The sequence below is a fragment of the Myotis nattereri genome (genome assembly GCF_964212035.1).
Source record: "Myotis nattereri genome assembly, chromosome: 1".
Taxonomy (NCBI): Eukaryota; Metazoa; Chordata; class Mammalia; order Chiroptera; family Vespertilionidae; genus Myotis; species Myotis nattereri.
The window spans coordinates 186,683,081-186,710,365 of record NC_138075.1 but is presented as its reverse complement, the minus strand read 5'-3'; the positions used below and the strand labels follow the sequence as shown (position 1 = coordinate 186,710,365).

General features: G+C 38.4%; 1 protein-coding gene across 5 annotated transcripts in view; it reads left to right on the top strand.

Annotated features, from left to right (window-relative positions):
• Positions 1–27,285, top strand: part of RUFY3 (RUN and FYVE domain containing 3) — an 80,656-nt gene that overhangs the window by 13,313 nt on the left and 40,058 nt on the right. The window contains exons 1-2 of one of the 5 annotated variants that reach the window (XM_081083335.1): positions 5,478–6,279; positions 22,832–22,885. The exons of 1 other annotated variant lie outside the window; for it this stretch is intronic. In XM_081083335.1, coding sequence (XP_080939461.1) covers positions 6,102–6,279; positions 22,832–22,885 — 232 coding nt within the window. In that variant the 5' untranslated portion in view covers positions 5,478–6,101. Of the gene's footprint in view, positions 1–5,461; positions 6,280–22,831; positions 22,886–27,285 lie in introns of those variants that run through there. 3 more of the 5 variants (XM_081083332.1, XM_081083336.1, XM_081083333.1) reach the window with 3 other exon arrangements.

Below are 27,285 nucleotides of genomic sequence, written 5' to 3'. Positions count from 1 at the left end.
CTACCCCAAAAGTCGCCTTGTTCTTTTTTCATATTCCTAGTGGCTATAGTAGTATATAGTAGGTGCCCTATTCATGTTACATGAATGATTCTGTCAGGTACAAACGAATAAAGCCTGTGTTAGAATGACCTGGCATAAATATAGCTTACTTTTATAAAACCTGGTTTTCATGGTTGAAGTGAAACAGGAGGGTGGAAATACACCACTGCAAGAATAGGGAGTACTTTAGAGTTACATACCAGTATCTATACCAACCAGTATCTATTGAGAGTCTGATATTTGGTAGGACTATTTTAAGCTGATGTGTAATGGTGTGCAAAGCGGACAAAGTTCTCGTGGAGCCTGGGGTCTTTGTGCAGCTAGTTATTTAGTTTCATTTTATAGCTGAGTAAATTGAGACAAGAGGATAACTTTTCCAAGATTATCTACTAAGTTGTTGGTAGCTCAACATCTCTAAATCATTCCCTGCTGCCATTTAGCCATGAAATCAGGTTTAGTTATTAAGATAGTTGTTATTTCTGGTGTTATTCTGGTTAAATGTTTTTAATTAAAGGTTTTTTAATGATTTTTTAGAGAGATAGGTAGAGAGAGAGAAACATTGATGTGAGAACAACACATTGATCAGCTGCCTCCTACACACCCCCGACTGAGGATTGAGTCTGTAACCCAGGCATGTGTCCTGACTGGGAATTGAATCAGTAACCTTTTGGTGCACAGGATGAAGCCCAACCAACTGAGACACACCAGCCATGGCTTATTCTGGTTAATTTTAACTAGTAACAAAATTATGCATTATAACACTTCTGGTGGTGTTTGTTTCTAACAAAATAGTTACTCAGCTTCTCATTTGTAATTATTTTAAAGTACTTATTACCATCCTTGGTTAATATCCACTAAGTAGTACTGAGCCCGCCAAATGTATAAACCTAAAATTGTAGAAATATTAGCAGCATCAGAGGGAAGCATAATAGATTTTTGTCTGAAAGAGGGGGGGAGGATTAGAGCATGTGAATAAATCATGACCATTCCATTGAATAATCTTATAATTTAGCAAAACATCTGGGCTTTCCACCAATATCATTATCACAATAATTTATCAAGGAAACGCTGTTGTGCTAATAGCAACTAGTAAAGGCAGGGGGGAGGTAGGGAAGATGAGGTTTTTCTTCTTAAGTTTTAAAATCATGATCCAAGAAGCCTTGGGTAGCATAACTTGTGATATTTACAGACTGATTTAGTTCCAAAGGGCAACAAATTTTAAGAAGCACCATTATGTACAGAATAGGAACTAGGTAATAGGAGATAACTAACCATAAAAGAAACCCTCAAACCTGTTCGGAGTAATTGGCATACCTGGAAGAAATCTGTTTCTGAAAAGTATCTACATAATATTTCAAATGAAAAAAAATCATAAATAACCCAAATGCTCACTAGCATGGAAATGAATCAGAAAATTGTTTATACATACAATGGAATATTACCTTGTAATACAGTAGCCAAAAGAATAAACTACAGCCACCACACTACAGCATCGATAAATCTTAGAAAACACAATGTTGAGTGAAAGGCTTAGAAGGTTGTAAAGAACATGAAACCCTTTCTTAAAGTTAAAAAAAAGACAACTGAAGCTAAATCTATTGTTGAGGCATCTATCTACACTAATAAAAGACAAAGATGCTAATTGACAATACCTCCACTACGCCCATCAGCCAATCAGAAGAGTATGCAAATTAACCCAACAAAGATGGCCGTTAAATTTGCATACTGCAGGCAGGGCGGGACAGCGCAATCTGCCGCCTGCCCCACTGCCATCTGGGCCTGCCATCTGCCACCCGGGGAGGCAGGGCAGGCACCGCAGAATCGGGCCTGCCATCTGCCACCTGGGGAGTGGGCCTAAGCCAGCAGGTGGTTATCTCCCGAGGGGTCCCAGACTGTGAGAGGGCACAGGTCGGGCTGAGGGACACCCCCCCACCTCACCCTTGACAGTGCACACAAATTTTTGTGCACTGGGCCTCTAGTAAATTATATTTGTAGTAATATTTTAATAATAAGATGATCTACACCATATTTAGAAATGACTGCACACAGCAGGAAAAGCCCATGCTGAGTTCTCAGTTTTTCAGAAAATGCCACTTATTAAAAACCTGAGTTAAATGTATAAGGGTGACTAAATGGAATATATGGTTTGTGAAGCATTAAGGTGTAGAGTGTGAAAGCTGATAGAAATGTCCTCTTTTTCAAATCTTAAATTTGTTGAAATTCATGTCTAGGAAATTTCATGAGGACCTTGCCTATGGTTTGTTTTTTGTTTTGTTTTGTTTTTTGTTTGGTTTGGTTGGTTTTTGCTTTGTTTCTTCTTATTTTCCCTACGTGAAAATGTAATCTTTGGGATGGAGTGCTGAAGTTGCAAAGCATAGAAGGTCACATGGACTTTGAGGTATCAACACAGAAGCGGTTTGAAACCCCAGATCTGCCCCTCACTAATCGTGTGATCTTGGGCCAGTCACTGGCTTACCTTGGGTTTCCTTGTATGTAAAATGGGCTTATCAATATCTACTTTGCAGGATTCTTGTGAGGATTTTTTTACGGTATCTATAAAACCTCTTTCAGAAAGTAAAAATTCAATAAATGATGGTTACCTTAAGCAATAATTTTTCCACATTGTATAACAGGGACATTGGGCATAACAAATCAGTCTTTATAATAGTAACTGAGTAAATATACTTTAAAAGGAATGTAACTTCCAAGTTTAAAATGTGAATCTTGTTTGCTTTGAATCAGTCATAATGTGGAAAAGATGAGCTATGTGAACAGCTAGAACATAGTATTAGTCAGATCATCATCTTGGGTTTGAATTTCACATAGGCCTATTAATTCTGTTTAGGGCCACAGGCTACCCCAGCCCTCCTCACAACTTGTTTACAAATATGTGCCTTTATTCACAAGTGGGATTAAATGAGAAAATAGTTCACTACATTTTGTAATTAGTATGTTTATGAGGAAAAATTAGAATATGAGAAAAAAGATCAAGGTTTATATGCCTTACTGATGACTTAATATTACCTTTATATTCAAAGCTAATGTATGTACTTGTAAAGACTCACATGTAAAAACTGACCAATATTTAGAATTATTTTATTAGTCTCCTACAAATAGTGCTTGTTTTGTAGTAAATTCATTGCTTACGGACAATGAGTATCTGTTCATGCTGAACAGGTATAGCTAGATAGTGGAAGTATAGGTTTTCCCGCCCATCCACAGTTGTTCTGAAACGGCTGCTAATACCTCCTCAGACTCATCGGTCTGGGAAACTCAAGGAAAACCAGTGTGGGCAGGTTTTTCTCTCCTTGGCAAAATTTTAGTTGCTTTGGACTTCCCTCCGTGTGTCCTCTAGCTGACTCTCGAGAAGGACCTTTGGAAGGAAAGTTAACCAAGTTTCTCTGATTATTAACCTGGATGTTCTATTCCTGGTATGTTGTAATCAACCTGAATCTCCTATTCAGGGGTTAGTAGATTGGTTGGTTGGTAAAAGGATTGTTTGTCGTGGTTTGTGATAGGCTAAATTGGGGTATGGGTGGACCACAGGGAACCCCAAAGCATTCAGATTTACTTATGTATTCACTGTTCTATATTTTAAGACTGTATCAGTGACCTAGAATCTTGATGTCATGTATACAAATAGCCAGGCTTGTTTGGCATTGTGGTTCCAGGATCTATTCAGTATAAGACTTTACATGAGTGTTTACTATGTTTTGAAGTATTGCGTGGCTTAAAGTGAAACTATATCTATCCCCTTTCAGCTTTAATATGTAAATGTATATAGCTAGAAAGAAATAAAACTGTAATTAAATGTGAATGTGTTAAATGAAGGCTTGTGTTCAGTATTTGGATATGCAAATTCTGTCTCCTCGAAAAGTGGTCTTTTCTTATTACTGCATGCCCAGTGTCTGGATTGCTGCCTGGCAACCTAGAGTACTCTCAGTGAATATTGAATGAATTAATGAGTGAATGAATGAATGGATGCATAGCCCTGGGTCCAGATGTAGGATAATGTTGAAAGAGATTTAAATAGAAATGAATAAACCTGGAATATTTTATTTTCCTTAATAACTTAAGGATTTTCTTCCTAATTTTAAATATGTATATACTTATATACATTTTTTACATTATACCAGTTTGCCTTCCTCTAACAATATCATGTTTGTTTACCTACAGAATCTGGTTCTTAGCATTTTTTCATTGAGCTTAATTTTATTCATAAAGCATTTATGAAATTTTAATAATGTTCTAGGAGAATTTTTTTCTTTTAGTTTTCAAAAATTATTAAATCAAGATATCCTTCTGATAAATCTCTAAAATGGAATAAATCATATTGGGATATATTTCTTAAAGTTATATGTTCCTCTTTACAATCAGATCCTTAAATAGAAAGAAGAAAAAAAAACAAACTTGTTTTCAATCATCCAGAACACTGTCAAAGAAAATCTTTACCATTCCTTATCTCCTTGTTATTTAAGTAGCCCAGAAAGCAATGTATAAACGTCTCCTTGGTTAATACAGATATGCATGTGGGTCGGTGGGTGAGTTGGTCGGCTGGTTTAAGAGAATATGAAAATGTGTCCTTAGGGTGTTTCCAGGATGGGAGAATTTTAAAAATATAATATAGTTTTATCTTCTGATTAGAAACACAGTACATGCTTAGTACAGAAACTTGGTAAATACAGCAATATTAATTGGAGGTGAAATTGGCATTAATCAGGAAGGATTTTACTTTTTAAATTCAAGGGTTTTTTTCTTGCATTTCTGTCAAATCTAAAATGTCAGGTTTTTGTGCTTTGGAGAAGGGAATTACAGATGCCTGAGAGTATAATATTTAAATTGAAAATCTGCTTTAGCTTTTCTTAAAACAGCACCTTTAGCAGTGTAAAGAATTTTAATATCTAGTCCTAGCTGGTTTGACTCAGTGGATAGAGCATCAGCCTGCAGACTCAAGGATCCTGGGTTTGATTCTAGTCAAGGGCACGTGCCCGGGTTGCGGGCTCGATCTCCAGTAGGGAGCATGCAGGAGGCAGCCAATCAGTGATTCTCTCTCATCATTGATGTTTCTATCTCTTTCTCTCCCTCTTCTTTCCTCTCTGAAATTAATAAAAATATATTAAAAATAAAATAAAAACAGATTATAAAAAAAGGATTTTAATATCTAGTTATATAAGGATAAAAGAGACGTGGACGTGTGCTTGTTAAATTAATCTAACTGCCTCTTATGTTAATTGTCCTCCTGTTATGCAGCCTTTATCCCAAAGTAAGGGGAATTGATGAGGATCTGTGCATTGTGTTATGTCTGATCACAGTTTGACTAGCACAGTCTGGAAGTGGGTTGTGCAGGATGAGAGCAAGCAGCCTAATTGCTCTCCCCGCATCAGCAGCATCTATAAAGCATCCTGGGAATTGCTCGCCCTGCGTTCAGAGCAGCTGGTCACATGAGCCTGGATTTTCAGTTCAGTTCATTAGTCAGCCATTTTGGTCAACACCCTGCTTACTGCGCACAACCAATCCTGTCAGAACTCAGCATCCCGGCTCATCTAAGCAGATCCTGGAAGTGATTCTGCAGTTCAGGATTTTGTTAAAGCTAAATTGAAAATTTTGTTCATTTTTTTCCCTTTTGTATTTTTTTTTCTGCACAAAGGAGGAGGATTTTTCACTTAAACATGCAGAGGCCAGTTTTTTAAAACCAGCTAAGGCGGCATCAGCTGTGCAGGATTTAAAGCATATAGCTCAGCTGAAGACGAAGGGGTAGGGGAGAGAAGATAAAAGGAGTGAAGCTGAGAGAAGACAGCATCATTTTATTTTGTTATGTGGTAGAAACTGTCTATGGGAAAAGATAGTGTAGAATTGTTTATCTTGAACAGTTGGTTCTTAAACCATAAGATATTTTTCCTTGTGTGTGTTCTTTTTTAACCTCCTGCACCCTTGAGAGCTTTGTTCCAGAGCTTTGGATTTGGGGGGTTTTGGGCGAGGAGGTTTTATTTTTGCCGGGTGTGTGTGTGTGTGTGTGTGTGTGTGTGTGAGTGTGAGTGTGTTGTGGTCCCAGCTGAGTCATCATGTCTGCTTTGACGCCTCCAACTGATATGCCAACCCCCACCACTGACAAGATCACACAGGCTGCCATGGAGACCATCTACCTTTGCAAATTCCGAGTGTCTATGGATGGAGAATGGCTCTGCCTGCGAGAGCTGGATGACATCTCACTTACGCCTGACCCAGAGCCTACCCATGAAGGTATGGTCAGACCCTGTCCATAGTATCTCACCAGCACCCTCATTGTTACAGCAGGCTGGGCGGGCCAGGGGCAGGTAGGAAGAAACCATACTCTAACTGTTAACCACCTTCTCTACTTTACTGGGAAATAAATATTTTCCCTGCCCCCTCAGGTATCCTTTCAAAAGATGCTGGTGCTTGTTTAGAGTTCTTTGTCTTTAAGCCTCTAAAGAGAACATTTGAGGTCATTTATCACATCTGACCCTAATCGATAATGAAAAATCTATTAACTTTGATTATATACTGAACTATTAAAGAAATCGCAGTGACTCTAAATAGAATAAGTTAGGACAGCCTGATTATAATTGTACATGATACAGTTGAAACACTCAAAGAATATCATATCATCAGATATAATGTTAAACAGGTTATGATATCTAGAAAAATATTTGGTCAAACATTATCGTTTTTTAAATAATATGGATTATTAGGTTAGATGAGAAAGCAGTTTTACATTCAGTGCTTATTTAATGAATATGGACTCTTAAAAAAAGCATAATGCCTGAAAAGGTTAACATGATTGCTAAGGTAATCCCTACCTATGGAGTCCTTTGGCCATTGCTTTTTGCAGGTTATTTGTGGTCACTATGATGACCCATTTGAAATTTCCATTGTCACTACCTTTGAGACTTTTGTGTAGTCTTGACTTGTCACTTTCTAAATTGTGAGAGGTTTTTAGCTTCTACCCCTTAATTCTCTTAATATCATAAGGAAGAGAATTAATTTGAGTCATAGCTCCAAGTTATTTTGTTTGTTTTTAAACAGTAATGGCCTCCTAGCTAGTGTTTATTCTGTGCCCTTAAAATAATAAAGAGAGGCATGCTCACAAATGAGAGAAATTCTTCATAAACCTTTTCCTGATGTTTAGACATATCATCTGCAAGACAGAGGGTAGAGGGGAAGTGCACATAGTAGATTGCATTAGGGAAAAGTGATTCCCTGCCCTTGACCTGGCCTTGCAATCTTTCCATGACTCAGATTTCACCCATTTTGTCTGCTAAGAATTTTATTTTCTCAGTTAGACTTAGCCTTGAGCAAGTGTTAGAAAGGGTTAACCTCACAGAACACAAAGCAGTCATTTGGGGTGTGTCTTTAAGGTCAGTATTTAAGTCGTTTTTGAGACCCTCTGCATCTTGGAACAATTGGTTTGTCAGTTGGCTGCTTCCTTTAGCTCTAAGTTACAGAATGCACAAGGTAGAAGACATCAGCTGGAATTCCACACAATGACAGTACTATTTAAAACAGCCTTTGGGGATGAAAAATACATTTTTAGCAGGCTACCAAGAAATCTTTTACCAAATATCTCAATTGGCATATTTTGTTTTAAAAAATATTCCCATGCATTTTGAAGTTGTGCAATGTGAAATATTCCCTTAATTGTAAAATCCAGTGTATCGCTGTCTCAAAAATAGTTCTGAACAATTTTAGTACTTTAAGTATGTATTTGTTTTGTGAGCAAGATTCCTATGACTGAGCAAAAGTGAGCTATTTGGTTTATGTTAGCATTTGTAAAGAAGAAATCTGTTACAGAAGAGAGCTGTAACCTAAACTATAAGTGGCACATCCTTTGATTAAGGAAACAGACAAATGAGAAGTTCCCAACCCCTTAGAATCAACAATAGAGGATGTGAAGGAAATAGAAAATGCTGACAATGAACTTTGGAATTTTGCCTTAAATTTGGCAAGAAAAGCAAGAATTTCAAATGGTTGAAAATAGAAATAATAAAAGAAAGCCCAGGTACAGGAAAGCATCTGTAGGCGTGGTGATCTAGGCTAGGGAACCAGGTGGTACTTTTATTTCCTTGCTCCACTGGCTAATTCTGGATGTATAAACAGTCATTTAGTCCCAAGAAATGTCTGCTTTAACATTAATACAAGTGACAATTGTTAGGTTCAATTCAGCTATCAGCATTTAAGTGGTGGTCACCAGGCCAGTGATAATGTCAATCTCACCTTGTTGACAAAATGGAGCACCTGGCGCCTGGACACACAGGAGTATTCATAGAATGCTTCAGTGATCCACAGAGGGAAAGACATCTGACCACGCAGGTCCTACAGTGGGCCCCCTGACTCCCACAAGAGAAAGTGGGCAAAAAGCATAATGTACCCTCTTAAAATGATAATATAGGCGGTATAGCCTCAGCAATAGAAGCTTTGTGGTTTCCAACTTCTATTCTCTGAAAACAGTTCCTGCTCTTCACTGCAGCCCACAGTGTAGGCCCGAACCTAGTTTCTGCCTAGCTTAACCCTTAAAAACATGGAATAAAAATATTCACTCCATTATTTTCATGCTATTAGTAGTCAAGGAGGATATCTCTGTCTATTTTTAAATACACTTTTTTAAAAACCAGGAGCAAGTCTACAAATCTTATTATGAGTACATTTTCCCTAAAGACAAAAGCCTAGGATTGTTTCCACAGGGGAGGAGAGGGTTCAGGAAAGGCTTCATCCAGGAAATGAGACTTGGGCTGGACCTTGAGTGATAACTAGGTGATCACCAACCAGTGCATTTCAAATAGTGCCCAGTGAGCTAGCTCAGCTAGGGAATAGCAAGTAGTTGGGAGTGGTTCCTCCCTGATAATAAATTAAGAGGATTAAATGAGAGAGTTAATGTTTTTACAGTGTTAGTCCTATATACATTAGTTTTTTGTGTAATAGTTATTCATTGACCAGAGGTTTGAATTGCAGCATTTGAAGCCAGATTGCTAAATATATTGCCATTTTAATGTTTTTGTTTTTATATCTAACATTCTGGAACAGTATTAAGGTGAACATTAGTAGTTTAAATTCATGTTTTAGCATTGTCCTTTCTTGGAGCTCTATAAACAAGAAAATAATTGGTTAAAAATAAAACTCAGTAAGAAATACTTGTTTTCCTATTAACCTTCTTTTAAAGATGGGAAATCTGATATTGATGTGATGCAGGATAATCAGTTTAATAAAGTAAAGCATACCATTTGGTTACAAAGACAACTATAAGCTTTGAAATTACTTTTTTGACTTAGAAAAGTTCCTTCTCAAATACAGATACTGAGAGAAGGACTATGAAGAAGTGATCTATTGGACAGACACATTGAGAACCTTAGCTCATGACTTTGGCTTTAGGTTTATTGTAGAGCACTGTACATGATGGCAGACTTCATATATGTTGTTATTTCATAACTCTGCAGTTTCTCCCTGGTAGTTTTAATGTTCATTTAAGATAGCTGGCATTTATACTGTAATGTATAAAGAGAGAACTTATATGAAGCATCTGTGAGTATAGTAATAAGACTGCACTACACACAAGGAATGTGTTTTGGTCTGTGAGTTGGTCAGAAATATGTGTTGGGCAACCCTTGATGAGTCCAGGTCTAGGGACTAAGAAAGACAGCCCTTGCCGTCTGAGTTCACCCTCAAGGTAAAGAGATGAAACAAAGATGTCAGGAAAGAAGTATGAACTACTTAGTTGCCAAAGGACAACCCTGTTTCTTAGGAACCAGGATGTGGAATTCAAAGCACTTAGTGATCACATTTCCCAAAGGAGTATGTGTGCAAGTTTGGCATCAGGCTTTTTCCATTCAATAGGGAATACTCAACCAATAGGACATACTAGTAAGCAAGGAGAAATACCCTGAAGGTGAAATGGAAAGTGTTTGTTAATCAACCACTGGCAAGTGTCTGGTGCTGAGGTAACTCCAATGACATTTACTAAGGTACTTTCACTCCTTGATGTCACTGCATGCTAGTATAACCCCTTCGGGCCTGGGAACTGCATGTGTTTCAATGAAAAAAAGTGCACCTCCCAATAGGCATTTTGGTAGGTGAAGCCAGATGGCTGTTTACCAAGAAACTTCATAGTGTAACATGGGGTTCCATGAGGAGACTCTCCTTGTGGGTTCTTGTCTCACGAAGTTTGAAGAATAAAATTCAAGGACTAAAAGGTCTTGTTAGTAAAAGTGTGGGAATCAGTTGGAAGCAAATACAAATTCCCACATAGGGAGGGGTTCCCCAGGGGTTAACCAACCAAGCCCCTTTATCTAAGACAGTGGTTCTCAACCTTCCTAATGCCGCGACCCTTTAATACAGTTCCTCATGTTGTGGTGACCCCCAATTTCATTGTTACAAATTGAACATAATTAAAGCATAGTGATTAATCACAAAAACAATATGTAATTATATATGTGTTTTCCAATGGTCTTAGGCGACCCCTGTGAAAGGGTCGTTCGACCGCCAAAGGGGTCGCGACCCACAGGTTGAGAACCGCTAGTCTAAGGTTTTTAAAGGCTGGGAGTTCTTTGTCAATGTAGCTTCCTTCTAATTGGACCCCTTCCCAATTTTATCATCCCGTGCTTTCCTAATTGGTGACTCTTTTGCAGGGTATCAGTTTCAGAGTCAAAGCCCATCCGGTGTTCCCCTTTTCCTCTTTCCCTTGTAGCATTTCTCTATCCCCTGTGAAAGTATGTTTCCCTCTTCCCTTATCTTGTGACATTTCCCTATCCCCTGTGAATGTATGCCTTCCCCTTCCCCTTATCTTGTCACATTTTTCTATCCTCTGTATAAGTAAGATAAGCATTTTGTCAGCACCAAGCCCTCACCTATGCATTCCTCTCCCATGGACCCCTCTTATTCCCTAACTGCCTGTCCTGTCTTTAAAATTCCTTTCAGTAGCATGAATTCACTACAGTCTGGTGCAGGGTTTTTAATCCTGGAATCCATGATCCTAAAATTATATGTAAAATCTTACATTTGTGCATTTTTTTTCTGGGAGAAAAATCCTTAGTGTTTATTAGAACCCCCAAAGAAAAAAGTAATGCTTGAGAAACATGCAATTTTTATCATAAGATTAGCCCTTCATTCCACATATTCATATTTTGTGCCCCACACTGTGCTAGGTCCTAAGGTACAGCATAGTGAGCAAGCTAGGTCCTCTGTGTGTGCCACTTATCGTTTGTGTTGCTGCCCTCATATATTTTCTGTCCCCTATTTCTCCAGGAACTCAAACAGCACCATTACAGATGCTTACATGAACCAAACACCTCACTCTTGCTCCAAAAACAAATATATACTCAAAGTACTAAAATTGTTCAGAATTATTTTTGAGACAGTGATACACTGGATTTTATAATTAAGGGAATATTGCATGACTTTAGGATGTGAATACTTTTTAAAGTAAAGTATGCAAATTGAAATATTTGCTAAGAGATTTCTTGGTAGGCTTCTAAAAATGTATTTTTTATCCCTTAAGGCTGTTTTAAACAGTACTGTCATTGTATAGAATTGATGTCTTCCAACTGATGTCTTCCAACACTTGTACACTTTCTGAAACTTAGAGTCAAAGGAAGAGTCCAACTGACAAACCAATTGTTCAAAGATGCAGAGGGTCTTAACTGATGCGTGAGGGGTGGGGTACTTCAAACAAGGACAGTTGTGATCCTTGCAGGGCAGTGCTATCAGACCAAAAATCTTAGGGAGTTCCCGGGGAGATTTCCAGTTGAAGTAATATTTGAGCTCTGATCTAAAAGATATGCAGGAGTTATCTGGGCACTAACTGAAGTGGAGTGGGGAGGTGGGGAGACAGCACTTGCAGAGACACCTCAGTGTTACAACTGAAAGATTTTCAGTATATATTTTCTGCCTCTTTCCAGATTTCCTTTCCATTAAATTTTCACCTTTTTATCAGAAATATTAATAAAGCCACATTCTCTACTAGGCTCAAAATGTTAGGGGTAGTAGATTTTTTTCTTCTTCTAGGTATACACAGTGTTAATTTTTTAACATTAAAATCTGAAGTGTTTTAACAATGAAGTAGAAAAATAAAACAACTAATACCCTTAATGAATATCAGTAACATACAATTTTGTGATTTGACTTCCTATTTTCACTTCAAAGAAAACAATAAGCATGTAATGGTCAAATTGACATTCGAGGATATATAGTAAGTGGTAGAGCCAGGATTCAAACACAGGTAGCTTTGGATCAACATGTGAGACAGCACTCCTGTGCCAGAATCCAGTGACCATAAGTCCCCAGTAGACTTGATGTACTGTATCTTGTTTAGAAAATAGCAGTTTAGTATAATATAATTTGTTGTTTACAATATGGGGGCTCTGCTAGTAGAGCCTTTTTGGAAATAACTTCATCAATGTGAATCAAGAACCTTAAAAAATTAATTCCCAGTGATTATACCAGACATTGATCCTAAGGAAGTAATCAGAGAGATAGGGGGAAAGTTTATGTATGTATATTTATCATAGCATTATGATGTATTGTAGCAAAATCTTAAAAGCAACTTAAATAGCCTAACAGGGAAATTGTTTAATAAGTTGTAGAACATCTATACAGTAATCACTAAATACGGTATTGAGAAAGAATATTTAATGGCACAGGATGTTGGTTAGAATATAATAAATTTTAAAAGCTGTCTCCCAAGCCACATGTACACTGGGATCATAATTTGTTGTAAATGTAGTACATACACACAAGTGAAGGGAAATGTACCAAAAATGTAAAAAGTGATTATTTCTGGACAGGAACTACAGGTGATTTTTATTATATGTTTATACTTTTTTATGTCTTACAAATACTCTACAAGAGCATATATTAATATAATCAAGAAAATGTAATTTTTAAAAGAAAAAAGCTTATGGAAACTAGGTGTGCAATCATCCCTCCATCTGACTCACTAAGCACCTTCTGTGACAGAGTTTCACGCACCTGTGAACAGGAGCAGTCGCTTAAAAGTGGAGCTACTGCTTTGGATCTGATTTCCAACATAATTTTTATATACTTTTAGCGGACAGGGGTTTTTCTAGGTCCCGGGCCCGTGTTTACTTACTGCCATGCTTTGTTTTCGAAACTGTCCGAATGCTACATGCAGTGTCTACATTTAGGTGCAGCTGGCGCAGCCTTTTATTTATTCCTTTTCTGAGAGTTCACAGTCATTAGGAATTTTTTATTTTATTCTTTGCTTTAAATAATGACACATCTCCTTTTGTCCTCTGCCCTTGGGGAAATAACTGGAACATTTGTTGCCACCGGCCCAGTTAGCCTCAGATTTACATTGTCAGGTTCTCCGAGTTAAGATTACCAGTACACAAGGCAGCCTTTGTGAATTTCCCAAAGCAAGAAGGTTGTAGCTTTTAATCCCATCTCAGATGCCTACGGGGCAAAGTTCTTTGGACAAGGTTCACCCCTTCTTTTCACTGTGCTCTGGGAATAGCCTAGCGAGACACCCTTTCAAGGTAAGTTTTTACCCACCTGCCTCCAAGATTTTATAAAATCCTAAAATTGGGGGTGGCATTTGATCTGTAGTTAATCTTTAAACCACAGGAGAGCTGCATGATGCCTCTGAACTGACCTCTGATAACGTGCTGTCCCTAATAGCAACTTTCTCCTTCCCATTTCAGGTCTGCTTTCTGTTTCTCTCCAACTCTATATACTTCTGCATTGGCGTCGCTTTAGCGCACTGTCATTCATCACAGTGACTTACTGTCTATTGGCGAGCCTTTTCTGGGCCTTCTTAGAATGGAGCTTTTACTTTAATCTTTAATTTGTGGCTTTTTTTATGGAGTTCACTTTAACTCTTCTTGGGTTATCAGCTTGCAACACTAGAAGGTCATTTGTCCTAAGCTAACTATGGACATATTTATCATTTTCCAGAGGTAAATGCTATCCCAGTTTAGATAACTGCTACTCAGTGATGGAGCTCAGATTGGGATGGAAGTTGTCGGATTCCCAGGCGAGGGTGCCTGAGAGGCCTAGCAGGAGAGAGCAAATGCTGTCATTTGAGGGCACCCACAGTATTCTCTGCTCTTCAGTTGTGGCTCTGAATAGTTTTGGGTTTTTTGGTAGTGGCTCTTGTTTTAGGGGGAGTTGGAGAGTGTAATGGGCACAGTTTTCCGTTGTGGTTCCTCCAACCCCTACCTATCCACTGTGACTGCTAGGAGGTTGCATTTGAGTGCAGGGGAGTAAATACTAAAATCTGTCCTCTTGGAATTTTTGGTGTTTGAACTTTTCCAGGGAACACATAGAGGATTTGATGAGCTAGAAGCAACAGTAAGGAAAAACAGTGAAGCAAACTTATTGCCAAATGGCCCCTAGTAATCATTTATTTTTCATCATAATTAAATATTCCCAAAATTAAATGTATATGTCAGTGTGTTGACAATAATTGGGTTCTTTTAGAAAATATGTTTAGTATTGTTATGTGTGTATTTTAATTGAAAACAACTTTATTTTTCTAGCTATAGGAAAAATTGTGTTACAGAATACAGAAAGTACAAAATAGTATAACTCATCTAAATTCTATCACCTATCTATAACCACAGTAAGATTTAGTAACCAGATTCTGACTTTTTAATATATACACACGGAGTTCCCTTACAAGCTCATATAATTGTATGCATGTTAAGTCATACCATACCTGTATTGTATGACCTGCCTTTTTCCCTCTGCAGTATCTTTCCACATCAGTAAAAGGAAATCTGTGTCATCTTGCTTAATTTCAGTTATTTGGATGTGACATGATGTCTTTGGCTCCTTATTACAGACATTTAGTGGCTTCTAAATTTGGCTACCATCGGCAGTTTGGTATCATCCTTATATTTATAGTTTGAACACTTTACCAGTTTTCATTTTCAGAAGTAGAATTTCTGGGTCAAATAATAATGTGTTTTAATGTTTTAAACAATTTCCATGCTGCCATAAACATTTTTAAAAAATTTAATAGCATGGTATGAACTTTCACATAGGTGGCTACTTTGCAACTCATTTTTGTCTTTTGCTGCTGTACTTGATTGTGGTTTCTCACACCATGAAAATCCGAACTTTCCAAAGGAAACAGTTGTGGTTTCTAGGACAGTTGATTCAGCAACTGTAAACTGCATGATACTGTTACATCTGGGGTGTGTGGTTTTTTTCCTTTAAGCTAGTGACAATGTCAAAAGCAGAAGAGAATGAATTTTACTGTTAATATACAATGAGAAATTTCACACTTTTCTAAGATTGCTATAAATTGCTTCCTGGGATGAAAAGACTGCTGAAATTTCATTTTCCTTTCTCCTAGAGCAGTGGTCGGCAAACTGCGGCTCGCGAGCCTCATGTGGCTCTTTGGCCCCTTGAGTGTGGCCACGAAGTTTCAATTGCACTGTATGTGCGCACCCGGACGTGGTATTTTGTGAAAGCCACACTCAAGGGGCTGCAGTCTGCTGACCACTGTCCTAGAGCATTAAAACCTAGGGTGTGTATTTAAAACACTGCATTTCATCTGAGAATCCTGTAAGGCCTAGTTCTCTGGGCAGCAGCTTCCCCGTCGAGGTGTATCAGAGGTGTTACCTCTGCCGCTGCAGCCATGCAGGCAAGAGGGCAAGAGTCTGCCGTTGGGAGGAGGCCCATCTCCTTTTCCCCGTACTCCCCATCAGGCCCTGTCCTCCCAGGCCTCCCAGTGTCACCGCCTTGCTCGCCTGACTTAGGAATCTATTTTATCTTCTCTCCTCCTGTAATATTACTCCTGTCTGACCTTGTGTAAGTTACTTAGTTCTCCTAAGAACAGTGTCTGTGGACATTTCATCTTGGTAACTTCTGCACAAACTAACTACTAACTGCCCTACTAAAGTCCTTTGCTCACCATACGTACTCAGTAAATATGAAATGGCTCAAGTATTGATAACTGCATTGAAAAGATCTACAGTTCTCTTGTGTCTTTCTCCTTTACTTTCACACAGAACACTTCATTTCTGATTCTAGTCACCAAATGTGTGTGTGTGGCAGGGGAAACAATTCTGCAGCACCAGCTGGGTGTCCTACAATTTAACTCAATTCTGACTCTACCCAGAGATAGCATCAGATCTCTCTGGTTAAGGGTTCAGTCCCATGAAACTGCCTCCCCATTTCAAATGCCAATCAAAAGTAGTAGGTCCCCAGGGTATTCACAACTTTTGTCCTACTTGGTTACAAGTCAGAGCTTCCCATGACATCTTCCCCCTTGAATTTGATTGTTTGTTAGAACAGCTCACAGGACTGAGGGAAACGTTAACATTTGCCAGTTTATTAAAGGATAGGCTAAAGAATGCAGATGAACAGCCGGGTGAAGAGACACACAGGGTGAGGTCTAGGAAGATCTCAAGTGCCTGCTTCTGCCCCTGTGGAACTGGGATAGGTTTGGAACTCTGCACTGTTGAGATTTTATGGGAGCTTCCTCATGCAAGCATGATCAATTATGCATTCATTTCCAGCTTCCCTTTCTAGCAAAGTGAGGGGCAGGGGTGAAAATTATAACCTAAATACAGCCCCATCCCAGGAAACATTTAGGAGCTCACCCAGATTTGAGTCATTCTAGCAAAAGGTGCTCCTTGTGTTCTTATCACGTAGGAATTTACAAGAGTTTCAGGAGCCCTTTCATCAGGGACTGGGGACGAAAACCAAATACATATTTCTTACTATAAATCGTAAGTTCAGAATAACCTGCTGTTACTTTTTCCAGAACCATTTCTATTTCCTTGCTGATATTTTTGTTTTTACTGTGCTATGGGGAGAAGATAGACCTTGGACTATGTTACTGATTTATTAGAACAGGACCTCTAGGCATTTTTAAAAATTAGCTTGACAGTTCCTTTGTTAATCTTTATCATGTTACCAAGAGAATTACATTATTGTTAGTTTAACAGCACCTCAGCTGTTACATTTGTCATTTGGTCTACTTACATTGATTTATTTTTTCCCTGTGTTCAATACTTAGTTTAGTGTGTGTGTTTTTAATCCTATTCCCTCTGTTTTTTAAAAGTTATGGCAAATAAAGGAATCCAGTTTGTAGCCAAATCCAAATATCGGGCACACGTTGGTGTCTTGTAAACGGTAAACTTGACATTGAGTATCTATGATGTGCTAAGTACTTTAAATTTGTTAGCTTTTATTTTCCCAAAGTCCTTGAAAGAGTTTTGTCATCTGTAATTGGGACTTCCAGAAGACTCCCTCAAGAAACTGTAATAAACTTTTAAAAAGTAGCACTCTAAATAAAAGACACCTAGCTTCAAAGCAAGAATGTAACTTGGTTACATTTGTCTCTAAACTTAACTGTAACTGTCTTCTGTAGTAATATTACTGTGGAAAGAATTTATCAAGAAAAGAGCGGTCTCACAACCATGTGTACATGAACAATGGAGAGGCGCCTGGAGTCCATTCAAGTGCTACCTCTCAGGAGGGAAGGTGCTTCAGCCAGTTCCCCCTCATCCACAGGAAAGAAGTGACGAGGCAGGGCCGGAGAGGCCTTGTTAGAGCAGTGGCCCCACCAACCCAGGTCTGTCTCGGTGTAAAAGCCAGGGCCCCTTCTACCAGACCACACTGCCGTCATTGCGTCACCATGTACTTACTGTAAGAACAATATTTGGCAGTATAACCCAATTAAATATTTCCAGAGCTACATGAATTATTCTGCTGATTTATTCACTCTTAGATCTGAAACAATGAATAGTCAAGAAAATAGTAGAGTGAACCTCAAATAAGCTATGCTTCCTAATTCAGGGTCCTTATATAGATCCAGTATTGTCTCATATCTTTTTTTTAAATTTATCTTTATTGATGAAAGTATTACAAATGTCCCCTTTTTTCCTTTATGACCCCCTCCATCCCATTCCTCCCCCACCCTCCAGAACTTCACTGCAATAAAAAATCTCTTTGTTCTTATGCATCTTAAAAATAAGATTATAGTCTGTTAGGTACAGTGTTTTTGACCATTTAATCCAGGTGTGTGGAGAGGAGTGGTGGTGCTAATGTTTCGTTGCCAGTCTCATGGCACACACACAGTGACTCCTTTTCTTGTGAGTAGGTGTGTTCAGTGAGCACTGATGCACATTGGGCACAATTCTGATCAGTACAATTCTGAATTATGCATTATCTATAGCAAAATTTTAATCCAGTCCTTTCTTCTGTATCAGCTAGCAAACCTTTAGATTACTCCTCTCTGCAATTTGTGAATATGTATTGTAATGATACTAATTAAAGTTAATATAGTTTTTTTAGACTAGGCAAAACATGTTCAAGGCAATAAAGTATCATCCCTAGAAAACTGGAATGTTCTGTGAAAGAGACGAGTTGTTGATGCTACCCATTCACCTTTTTGATTCATGATACTGTTGTTGTTATTGTTTTAATAATTTGAAGATACTCCAGAGGACAGATTTTTTTTTTTAATTTTTTAAAAATCCTTCAGCATGGTGTCCATTCTTTTTATTTTTAAATATATTTTATTGATTTTCTACAGAGAGAAAGGGAGAGGGATAGAGAGTCAGAAACATCAATTAGCTGCCTCCTGCACACCCCCCATTGGGGATGTGCCCGCAACCAAGGTACATGCCCCTGACTGGAATCGAACCTGGGACCCTTCAGTCCCCAGGCTGACGCTCTAGCCACTGAGCCAAACTGATCAAGGCAATGGTGTCCATTCTTTATTACAATAAAATCCTAAGCATGACAAGGTAAAGTGGAGAACAACGTCAAAAGGAGAAAACATACCTTTTACTAGTACCTTTTAGAGGAGGAGGGCTCTTTTAAATTGATTCCATTGCTCTGACACTTACAACTTTACATTTTGTTTTCAAAATGAAAACATCCAGTTGGAGCAGAAAAGTACTGTAGATGGGACATGCCAAGAGGAAAGTGGGGGAGACCCCTTGTACATACCACCCAGTCCTGTGCAGAAATTCACTTTCCTGATCTCTGCACAGATCTTGGAGGATTTTTTGTATTTTGCTTTAATAACATAGACTTTTATTTCTTTATTAGTGGCCTGGTGCACGGATTCGTGCACATTAAAAGGAAATCAGGAGTTCGTGCCGCGTGCCCAGGGAATTTCCACATCCCCGTGAGCCACCGGGAATTCACATGGGGAATCTGTCCTCCTCCCTGCAGCTTCCTGAAAAAATATTTCCAAATATCCCTTCTGCAGCCAAGGTCCCGCCTTGCCAAGCTGGAGGTCCCTAGTGGATGCCTTGGGCCGTGCTGGACACTTTCCACTGCTCAGAGCCAGATAAGAGACACTCCAAGGTGAACAATACAAAACTGGGGATCTTGGTGGACGGGGGTGCTCTGTTGCCCACGCTCCCACCCTTCAGATCCATCTCTCCTTGACTTTTACCCCAGTTGTCAGTCACCACCTTTGTGGACACTGTTATATTGCTGCCCTCCTCTGTAGCTCTGGGGAAATTGTTAAAGGATGAGATTTGGTCTCAATGCCTAAGGCAGAGTTCCAGGAGCTGGTAGTGATATCAGGCTCGTCCTGGTTACTCTGAGTGTCCACGCTTCAACTGTTCTCTGGAGATTGTAACTGCAGGCTTATGGGGTACAAGGGATGTAACAGTGCGCTAAGCGGCAGGCGGCTGGGGCGGAGCCCGGCCGGGGCCAGGTGCCGCACTGCTCCCACTCATCCCGGCCCCGCTATGCCTGCCACTGCTTCCACTGCTTGGTAGCCTGCTGCGGAGGCGAGAGAGGCTCACGAAGCCACAGCTGCACTTGCCAGCCTGCGCTCACTCACCAGGCGTGAGCCCGGTTTCTGGCTGAGCGGTGCTTCTGCTGTGGGAGTACACTAACCACCAGAGGGTAGCTCCTGCCTTGAGCATCTGTCCCCTGGTGGTCAAGTGTGCATCATAGCAACTGGTCAACCAGTCGTTCCAGTCGTTCCAGTTGTTCGGTTGGAAGAGTTGCTTAGGCTTTTATATAGATAGATTTGACAAATACAGTTTCTAGTTCAAGAAAATAAAGAATAAGATAAGAATATTCACCTTACTGACTTTCACAAGGTCACCTAACAAGTCTGTAAATAAACTGATGTGATAGTTGATAGAGTACATTCTTGTGAATTTATAACCCTACATAGAAACTTAAATCTGTAGCATATTGTCCAAAGAATATACCTGAAAATCACAGATACAAATATATCTATATATAATGTATTTTAACACTGACTTACTATAAATAATAGTAGCTAGCCGAAACCGGTTTGGCTCAGTGGATAGAGCGTCAGCCTGCAGACTGAAAGGTCCCAGGCTCAATTCCGGTCAAGGGCATGTACCTTGGTTGCGGGCACATCCCCAGAAGGGAGTGTGCAGGAGGCAGCTGATCGATGTTTCTCATCGATGTTTCTAACTCTTTATCTCTCTCCCTTCCTCTCTGTAGAAAATCAATAAAATATATTTTAAAAATAAATAAATAAAAATAATAGTAGCTAACATATTTGTGCTTTCTCTGTATGAGACACTTTCTAAGTGCTTTACACATACAGATCCACATTGCAGAATCCAAAAAAGTTCTGAAAACCAAAAGTGGTTTTCATAAATTTGCCGTAACTCATTTAGTACTAAAACATGACCTGAATTTACTTGAAGCTATTTAGAATTTTTTATTTTTTATTTATTTATTAGTCCCACCCAAGGATATGTTTCTGTTGATTATTGATTTTTACAGAAAGAAGAAGGAGGGGAGAGAGAGAGAGAGAGAGAGAGAGAGAGAGAGAGAGAGAGAGAGAGAAAGAGAAAGAGAAAGAGAGAGAGAAACAGCAATGTGAGAAACCGATCAGTTGCTTCTGGTATGTGCCTGACCGGGGATCGAACTTGCAACCTAGGTATGTTCCATGACCCAGAATCAAGCTCACACTTTTTTGGTGTATGGGGCAATGCTCCAACCAACTGAGCCACCCAGCCAGGGTGAGGCTATTTATAGTTTTTATTGACTTTTTAATTTGAATATTCATTTATTGCCTGCAGAAATATTAATGTGCTTGATTGTGAAGTGCTGCCCCAGACCTACTAGTTCTACATGTTTGTGGGTCTCAGGTATACCATTTTACCTTTTTAAATAGATTTCAAAATAGATTTAGGCAGAAAACATTCAGATAAAGGATTTGGACCCTATGTTTGCTCTTATACTCCTCACACCAGTGCTGTAAGATAGGTATGGTCTTTTCTCTGTTATATAAGTGAGGAAACTGGCTGAGAAAAAAGAGAAGAAGTACCTGGGCCAAGGTCATACAGCCAGTAAGGGGTGAGCTGGGATGTGAGCCCAGGCGGCTGGCTCCTATGTCTGTTCTCTGAACTGTCATGCTCTCCTACCTCTGTTTATAAAATGACTTAACTTGGGATGTTGATGAAAGTTTAGGAATCTAACCCTGGTCCTCTGTGCTGTACTCCTGTGCTTGGTTTTCTAAGGCATTAATTTCTAGACTGTTGAATTGGAAGACAAAACAAGTGTAGTAGGGTATAGACACTGCATTCCTTTTATATTACTGCCCTCAGTGCCTGCCCTAACCAGTAGTCTATGTATATCCAGTTTCCGAAAAGTTCTGCTCTATTCACATCTCACATCACTTGATCCTCATCTGTTTCCCTGTTTTCTGAATTTAAATTTAAATTTTAACTTTTTATATATTGGTATCTTTTTTTGTACATATTTGCAGAGTAATTGATTATATATTTAACACTGTACCCTTACAGCCCCCTTATTTAATAAACTAGTGAGAGAGTAGGACAAATGATATTCTTTTCCTAGGTGATGATTCCAAATTACTGCTTCAAACCAAATGCTGGCTTCTTACATTTTCAAGAAGGAAGGCTTATCATAGTGTATTCTTTGCCCATTTTTTCATGTTTATTATGCTTCATCCTCTAAGAATTTCTCTTTACTTTCTGTGTATTTACACATAAAATTCACATGATTTAGTGAGTTTAAATATGAATATTGCAGTTGTGGTAATAATAGTTTCAGAGTTATTGAAGGATGAAGCTAAATCTATTTTTAAATTTTTCTATAGGTTCTCAAATTTTATTTCAGCATAGTGATCTTATATTATATTTGTAATCTTTATATTCTTTCCTGTCCTTTTGCCTCACATGGAGTATTCCATGTATAAGAACATTGAATTTGTATAAGGGGAGAGAGTACTATACTTTTAAGCAAATAAACATCTGCCTTTATTGAATTATAAATAAGTTATTTAGTCTCAGTCTTAAAGCAGTATCCTTTTGTTTTGAGAAACGAGAACTGTGGGGGTGAAGGGCGTTGGGGAAGGTATTTAGATTTTTGTTGTTTTTTTAAGAAGAGTCACTAGTTTGCAACATCATATTTGTCCTGCATGTAAAAAAATATTCCATATGTGTTTCAGCTTCATTGAAGTGATCAAAATAAATGTTGAATGAGGTCAACATTGTATATAATTAGAATGCAAAAAGCTTCACCTTGATTTTCTGTGGGCAAAGAAAAATCTGCATTACTTTTTTATGGGCTATGAATCTGTTTCCTTTTATTAGGAATTTTGAAATTATTAATCTTAGCTTGGAAACATATTTAATAGAATTGATACCTGTGCTTAGTCCTCCAGGGGTGTATTCCCAGCCCTTTTCACTGTTAATCGCTGGTTTAAGTGGAAAGAGTTCTAGAAATCTGCCTTTCAGTTATCCTTTTTGAAACCTTGTTTTTGATACACTTTTCTTTCTTGGCTTGCATGACACTTTATCTTTCTTTTCCTTTCTTTTTGCCGTTTGCAAAGACTCTTGGGAGGATTTGACAGATTTGGTGGAGCAAATGCGTGATGATACAGAAGGTGCGTGCCACACCAACATCTTTCAGCTTTTTTTTCTTTCTTTTAAAAAAAATTTCTAACTACGGTTTGATTGTTTTTCATAAGAGGGGATATCATCTGTAGGTTTTATTTCCCATGGCAGTAACTGGAGCAGTAAGCATGTTTGCCAGATTTTTCATATCGATACTTCATACGGGATTAGAGTTTTCAGAGTCTTGCATTTAAAATCTTTATCCTTGTGGTTTCAACTAAAGTGGCATTAATCTATGTTTATACTGTTCCCTTTGAATATTTGTTGAATGACATGTTCAAAAGGGACTTTATTTCAAGATTACATCAAGTTTTTCTATGGTTGTTTTTTTTTTCATTTATGTGTTGGGAAAATGTGAAACATTTTATCATTCATAAAAATACATATACATATTTATATGATGTATATATTTCTGTGAATCCCATAGTTGTCAAAACAAACATATCCCAGTAATCTCAGGTATTTGGCCTGGACGGCTGCTTTGATTTGTAGATTTCCGTGACATTGAGTACTTTCAGCTTGGTCATCATTCCTTGCTGGTGGAGTTACTTTGAAAAGTTGCACATATGTTGCAATGCATGAAGGTTCCCCAAACCAATCATTCTTCTGTAATTGGCACCTCATTTTAGGGAGCTGAGGTGATTTACACATTTTTCAATAGAAATGGAAACATTGAAGTTTGACTCCAGTTCACTACGTCATTTTACATTCTCCCTTTGCCTGGGCAATTAAAGGTCGCCAGCTTCAGTGCACACACACTCTGATCTGCCCAGACTGGCCTTTTTACTGAGTGAGCTGCCCTCAGCCTCCTCTCCTGACTTGCTCCTGTGACGTCCCGCCCAGAGCATTCACTCCCGTTCTCCCTTCCGCAGCCACCTGCACCACCCTTCAGTCCAGGTGAGAGCTCCAGGAGGGTCCCTGGCCGCTTTCGCCCACATTCATTTCTCCATTCACTCAGGTCCTACAGAACTTGGAGCTTAAGGCTCTTTCCTTATAATCTTGTATTTATCATCCTAAAGGATAAAATCCCTGAGAGCAGAGATTGTCTTAAACTTCTTGGTGTTCAAATCAGACCTGGGGTGGTACACCAGACAAAACTAAGACAGTTTTCATTCTCCAGAGCTGCCCAGTAGTTTCTTCAGCACTTTACTTTGAATGAGTAAATTATCCTGAGTTTTATCTCATTTCCTATATTATCTTTTTATTATATTCTTGATTCTGCTTTTTAGTATAATTAGTTATATATAGTTCAGTGAAAAAGAAAACAAATGAGTATTACTTGTTGACAATTCACAGACAAGAACAAAAAGAGGAGAGTATAGATTGATTCAGTGAGTAATTTTTACTGTTATGTTAGCTGCTATTATTATTTTCCAGGCACCACACGGGTTTAAGGTTTTGATTTCTTTAGTAGACTAGGTACTAAAGAAAAATACTATATAAAAGCCAACAAGTCTATGCCTTCTTAAGGAATCCTTCCCCTGGTAAAATCCTTCCCCTGGTAAAATTCTATTTACTCAACCCTGGTAAAATTCTGTTTTTCTTAATACAAAGTACTACACTACTGCAAATATCAAGCCTACTATGAGAGTCAGCCTCCTTTTCCATTTTGTGTTGGCTGGAATTTTTGTAAATGATTATCATAGGTAAAGTTTAGAAGGGAATTAAGATTAGCTGTAACATTAGAGCCCATAAAAAGTCCTTAAGGCCAAAGCCGGTTTGGCTCAGTGGATAGAGCGTCGACCTGCGGACTGAGGGGTCCGGGTTCGATTCCGGTCAAGGGCATGTACCTGGGTTGCGGGCATATCCCCGGTGGGAGATGTGCAGGAGGCAGCTGATCGATGTTTCTCTCTCATCGATGTTTCTAGCTCTCTATCTCTCTCCCTTCCTCTCTGTAAAAAATCAATAAAATATATTTTAAAAAAAAAAAGTCCTTAAGATGTGAATTGTGTCAATACTTTGATGATCTTAGTAGATTATCAGTCAAGTGGAATATGGTAATGTTGGCCAAGAACTGTTTATAGAAAAACATTTCTGGAGTGTAGTTTTTAAAAAAATGTTTTTTCAGAATGGGTGGAGGGAAATGGCTTTACTTGTTAACTTTTGAGTCATGTCATCCTTGTCTTCCTTTATATCATTTTACATTTTTGTCTCATGTCAGTTATGTGAAATGCCAGAAATTTTACTGTCTTATATAACTTTGAGCTTTTTAAATGAGTACTTATAGCAAAAATAAGTATGTTATAACACGCATAGCAGCTCAGGGTCTGGGGAGAATCCTGGTTTCAAACCCTGGGAAAGTATGTGGACCCAGATCTTTTCCAGAGACCTTCACTGCTGAGCTGTTTCACTTCTGTTTCTTACCTGTTCTATGGATGTGTCATATAACGATTGGCTTTTTAATAGATTAAATGTTAACACTGACTTCCAGACTCCTGAAAAAATGCTTTTAAAAATAACAAACTCTAGGAAGTTGCAGATTTGAACTTTGTTTTTCAATTTTGGCAAGATCAAAGGTTTTTCTGGGGCACTGATTTCTCACAGTGATGGTTGGTTTTACATTCAGTGTGTCTGTAGCTCATGTCTAGTAGAACATGAAGTGTCTTCTCAAGGTGATCAGTTACCTTGCATCTCATCTCATTATTTGTAAATTCTTGCCTACATGTTTTGAAACTCACTAGAAAATTATGATTAAATGAATGAAAAATCGCATAATTTACATTTTTAGTTTTGCTATAAATATTGAATTCCTTTTTATACTTATTACAAGCCTTGTAAACAGATTCTATGAATTTTCAGTTTCCCAGATTACTCTCCATCTCTCTGAGCATTGAAATGTTTGGGACATTACTTGAATTAGGGAAACAGTACAGCCATGTGAAATGTCATCTGGTCAAGATTATATTCTGGTTCCTTGGACTACTCCCTTTTGGGTTAAGATCTGATGTCCATCTTCTTGAAAAATGGAAGAAACATATCTAAGAGATTTTCTCAGCATCTAGCACTGTGTCATATAGTCATTCAATAAAGGCTTATTTTAAATTAACTAAAATTGTCATATTTATGGAGGACCATAATACTTTTAATAGCTAACAGTTTTTGTGCTTAGTGTGTCCCAAGCATTTCTAAACAGTTAACATATGTGAACTTGTTTAATCTTCAAAAGCCTATTATCATTTTATAGATGAGAATAGTGAGGCCTACAGAGTAAGAAACTTTCCCTGTGGAATACTACTCAGTTATAAAAAAGAATGCTATTGGCATGCAACAACCTGAATGAATCTCTAAAGAACTATGCTGAGTGAGAAAAAAAAAAAAAAGCCAATTTAAAAAATCTACATACTATATGATTCCATTTGTATAACATTCTTGAAATAAAACTTTAGAAATGGAGCCCTAACCGGTTTGGCTCAGTGGATTGAGCATCAGCCTGCAGACTCAAGGGTCCCAGGTTCGATTCCGGCCAAGGGCATGTACCTTGGTTGCGGGCACATCCCCAGTAGGGAGTGTGCAGGAGGCAGCTGATCTATGTTTCTGTCTCATTGATGTTTCTAACTCTATCCCTCTCCCTTCCTCTCTGTAAGTAAGTAAGTAAATAAATAAATAAATAAATAATAAAAAACTTTAGAAATGGAGATTAGTGGTTGCCAAGGGTTAGGAGAAGGTGGGGACTGGAGAGAAGTGGGTTTGGTTATGAAAGGGTGATATGAGAGATCCTTATATTGATGGAACATTCTGTATCTTGACTGAAATTTAATGTCAGAATCCTAGTTATGATAATGTACTCTAGTTTTGCAAAGTGTTGCCTTTGGGGGAACTAGACTAAGGGTTTGTGGTATCTATGTATTACTTCTTTTTTAAAAAATATGTTTTTATTTATTTTTTTAAATATATTTTTATTGATTTCAGAGAGGAAGGAAGAGGGAGAGAGAAATCGAAACATCAATGATGAGAGGGAATCATTGATCTGCTGCCTCCTGCACGCCCCCTACTGGGGATCGAGCCCGCAACCCAGGCATGTGCCCTTAGCCGGGATCGAACCCGGGACCCTTCAGTCCACAGGCCGATGCTCTATCCACTGAGCAAAACTGTCTAGAGCAGGGGTGGGCAAACTTTTTGACTCGAGGGCCACAATGGGTTCTTAAACTGGACCGGAGGGCCGGAACAAAAGCATGGATGGAGGGTTTGTGTGAACTAATATAAATTCAAAGTAAACATCATTACATAAAAGGGTACGGTCTTTTTTTTTTTTTTTAGTTTTATTCATTTCAAACGGGCCGGATCCGGCCCGCGGGCCGTAGTTTGACCACGGCTGCTCTAGAGCTATGTATTATTTCTTATAACTGTGTGTGAGTTTTCAATTATCTCAAAATAAAAAGCGTTTAAAAAA